The sequence below is a fragment of the Triticum dicoccoides genome, chromosome 2A (assembly GCF_002162155.2).
Source record: "Triticum dicoccoides isolate Atlit2015 ecotype Zavitan chromosome 2A, WEW_v2.0, whole genome shotgun sequence".
Taxonomy (NCBI): domain Eukaryota; kingdom Viridiplantae; phylum Streptophyta; class Magnoliopsida; order Poales; family Poaceae; genus Triticum; species Triticum dicoccoides.
The window spans coordinates 630341761-630345447 of NC_041382.1; the positions used below are offsets into that span (position 1 = coordinate 630341761).

General features: G+C 46.1%; 1 protein-coding gene across 1 annotated transcript; it reads right to left on the minus strand.

The window, feature by feature from the left end:
- Positions 1–1229: 1229 nt before the first annotated feature.
- On the minus strand, positions 1230–2380 carry LOC119355864 (3-hydroxyacyl-[acyl-carrier-protein] dehydratase FabZ-like). Its single transcript, XM_037622750.1, has one exon. The coding sequence runs from the start codon at positions 2201–2203 to the stop codon at positions 1553–1555; it is 651 nt and encodes a 216-aa protein (XP_037478647.1). The 5' UTR covers positions 2204–2380; the 3' UTR covers positions 1230–1552.
- Positions 2381–3687: the final 1307 nt, after the last annotated feature.

Here is a 3687-nt window from a genome sequence, read left to right on the forward strand (position 1 = left end):
GATAACGATGATGGCGTGCGGAGCTCGGTCGTGGCTTGTCCTTCTGATGTCAACTGTCCGGTTCGCCAACAAGTGCACCTATGCTTGTTTCTCACTGTGTCAGAGAAGTTAGAGCTGTGTGCGGTAGGGCCCTGCGGCAATGATGACTCCATGAGGGGTGGTTTCGATGGGCGGTGCTCTCTGGAGGTTGTGCCATGTTGGGTAGATGCGAGGCGTGCAACTTTCTTCTGGGAAGTACGTCAGGAAAATAGAGGTTGTGCCATGTTGGGTAGATGCAGTGGCGGATACAGGCCCCAGGCCCCCAGGGCCCAGGCCTGGGGTGTAAGGCCCAATTTCTTCCTAGATTGGAGCGAATTACTGTGCACATCGCTACAGTACACAAAGAGGGCCCGGGACGGCCCGCTGGGCTGCCTCCGCCCCTGGGTAGATGCGAGGCGTGCAACTTTCTCCTGGGAAGTACGTCAGCAAAATAGGAGCTACCAGTCCTCGACATCTGCACTTGATTTGTTTGAAGGGGTCTTGACAGGTCGTCTACGGCGAAGTTGAAACTACTCGAGAGAGGTGATGACCATGAAAGGCAAGCAGTCTCAACGACATCCTCTTCAGGGCATGTGTGGTCTGGTTGGTGCCAGGTCACCCGGGCTGCCCTTTCTTGTGGGCACGCTGTATCGGTTTTTGCCATGGTTTTTATTAATTAACCGGTAAACTCTATTCTACCTTAAGGGACCACGTTTCAAAAAATATTGCAGTTGTTGGACAGGTATAAGGTGTACATATGGTACTCCCTCTCTAAACAAATGTAAGAGCGTTTAGATTACTAAAATAGTGATCTAAAAACTCTTATATTTCTTTACAGAGGGAGTAATATATTATCAACGTATACCAGTTGCTGCACGGCTTACCTATCTGGTGTTTACTCTGATGTCACATGCAATCCCAATCAAAGTTCAGGTTCTACATTTTCTGCATGAATTTTGTGCAGTAATAGATATGCACAACATTACAGATTCATAAGCCTGAATCTTGTGTGTGCACACAACTTAACGTGTGAAATCATCTAGTATCTATATTCCAAAATCTGCATAAATGATAGTTGTGCATCCACAGTTGTATACATGAGTTGCACAGATAGTCAACCACTATACTTAAAATGCATGGCCAAGAAAATTTAAATTGTCTGAATTCACTGTGGTAGATGTAATACCTTGATAATGGCGTCACTCCGGGGCAAAGCATTAAAATGTACTACCTCCGCCCCAAATTATAAGACGTCTTGTTAGGCTATTTTAGTCTATCAGAACATCTTATAATTTGGAACAGAGGAAGTATCTTTTTTTAACAAGCATAGTTATTCCACCAAACTACAGATATTGTAACCTTGTAACACCAGCAACATAGCCTGACTCGGCCCCAAAAGGCCATTACACAACTTTGATGTAAAAAGATAAGATTGCCTCACATGTTGTAAGTTCAGTTCACAACTCAATTCTCTCAACAAACCCAGTCTAATCGGATCTTGTAAGAGGATCACATAGTACACAGGTAGATCTGATCATTCAGTGGCGCTAATAAGGAGGAACTCCCCCTCACACACTACGTCGCCACCCACATAAGCTTTTCCTTCCATCTTTGCAAGCCCGAATTTCCTCTGATATTTGGTGAGGGTCATCCTCATGACCAGAGTGTCACCAGCAATCACTGGCTTCCTGAATCTCACCTTATCAACCCCTGCAAAGAAGAAATTGTCTTGGGATCCACCGACTTCAGGCTGCAGCATCACGATGCCCCCGACCTGGGCCATGGCCTCAACCATGAGAACGCCGGGCATTATCGGGCGCTCCGGGAAGTGGCCGGGGAAGAAGTTGTCATTTATCGTGACATTCTTGATCGCAACAGCATACTCTCCTGCCTTGTACTCGATGACCCTATCTACCAGGAGGAAGGGGAACCTGTGGGGCAGGATCTCGCGGATCTGGTTGATGTCCATGACGGCCGGGAAGGCGGCGAACCTTTTCTCGATGGGGAGCTCTGCCGCCGCACTGTCGTCGGCAGCCGCGCAGCGCGCGACGAGGCGCTGCCTCGGCGCCCCGGGGAGCACCCGGCGGGGGAGCGCAACGCGGCCCTGGAGCTTGAGGGGCGCCGGGAAGGGGAGCGCGGCACGGCAGGCGGATCTGGGCACGGACACGGCGGCGGCTGTCTCCATTGGGGCGGCGAGGGTGCGAGGAGCAGGCTGGGTATGGGATGGGGAGTAGGGTCGCGATGGGTGCTAGAAATCGAGGGGAGGAGGGGTGGCGGCGACAGGAACGAGGAGGGGGAAGAGGGACGAGGGCTTTGGTTTGGCTTTGGAAGCTCCGCTGCGTTTTGGTTTGGGAAGGCGATATCATCTCGGACCTCAGGATTGGGTGATGTGCTTTAGTTATTGCATATTTAAGTGAGTGAATCAAGCATAAAAAAAAGAGAAATATCCGTACGAATCTTGACGTAAGATCAAATGACATAGAACTTAGATGTGCAATACTTATGGCACATCTAGATGTGCTTTAGCAAAACTGTAATTTTTATTTATATGCCAGCCTGTAAGAATCTTTGATTCGTTAACGCCCGAAAATACTACACACAGATTTTTAGCCTGGCACGGCCCACGGGCATGGATTTTTGGCCCGGCTGGGCAAGCTAATAAGTTCACGGATTTTAAAAAACCTTCATCAATTTTAGAAAAAAGTTCATCAAATTTGAGAAAGTTCATGAAATTTGAAAAGAAAGTTCATCGCATTTGAAAAAAGTTCGCCAAAATTGAAAAAGTTCAAATTTGGAAAAATCATCGGATTTGAAAACTGCTCATCGAATTTGAATAAGGTTCATCGAATTTGAAAAGAAAGTTCATTGAATTCAAAAAAGGTTCATTGAATTTTAAAAATGTTCATCAAATTTGAAAAAAGTTCATTCAATTCGAAAATAAGTTCATCGAATATGAAAAAGTTCATCAAATATGGAAAAAGTTTGTTGAATTTGAAAAAATAAATGTTCATCCATTTTGCAGAAAAAACATGAAGAAAAAGAAAAATTCTCGAATTTGAAAAAAAATGAAAACAGGGAAAAAGGAAAGACGGAAGAACGAATGGCATAAACGATGTAACTGATCACACTGGGAGAGGTGGCGCAATGGTTATTGCATCCTGCCTCGATGCTCAAGGTGGCAGGTTTGATTCTCCTCGAGCGCCCTTTTTTGCGTTATAGACATATAATCCAAGGCGGAGATGGGCCGACCCGTTAGTAGCAAACAAAGGGAGGGGGTATGCACCCGATTGTCAAAACAACTATATCGAGCGCTACGAGCGCCAAATAGGATTTGGCGGCCTTCTGTCCAGCACAGAACAAGGCTGGTGCCTGAGGCCAACTCCAACCGACCGACGTAAACGGATGTGGGTTTTATTTGTTTGGGTCGACTAGGTAGACGATTTCATTCGGCTATGTTTAGCTTGCCGGATGTGCGCCTAACGCGGCCGCCGCATCTCAAATTTTAGGATGAAACTAAATTCAAATATAAACATAATAGTTCAAACGGCCGGTCAAAGTCCACTTACATTAATATAACTTAAAATAAAAACATAAAAAACAAAAAATGCTGCATCCGGCAGATCTAAGGCGCATTTATGCTTCGTCGTCGTCATCCTCATTGGTGAGGTT

Excerpts from the sequence above, each read along its gene's own strand:
- LOC119355864 (XM_037622750.1), bottom strand. The coding sequence starts at position 2,203 with ATGGAGACAGCCGCCGCCGTGTCCGTGCCCAGATCCGCCTGCCGTGCC.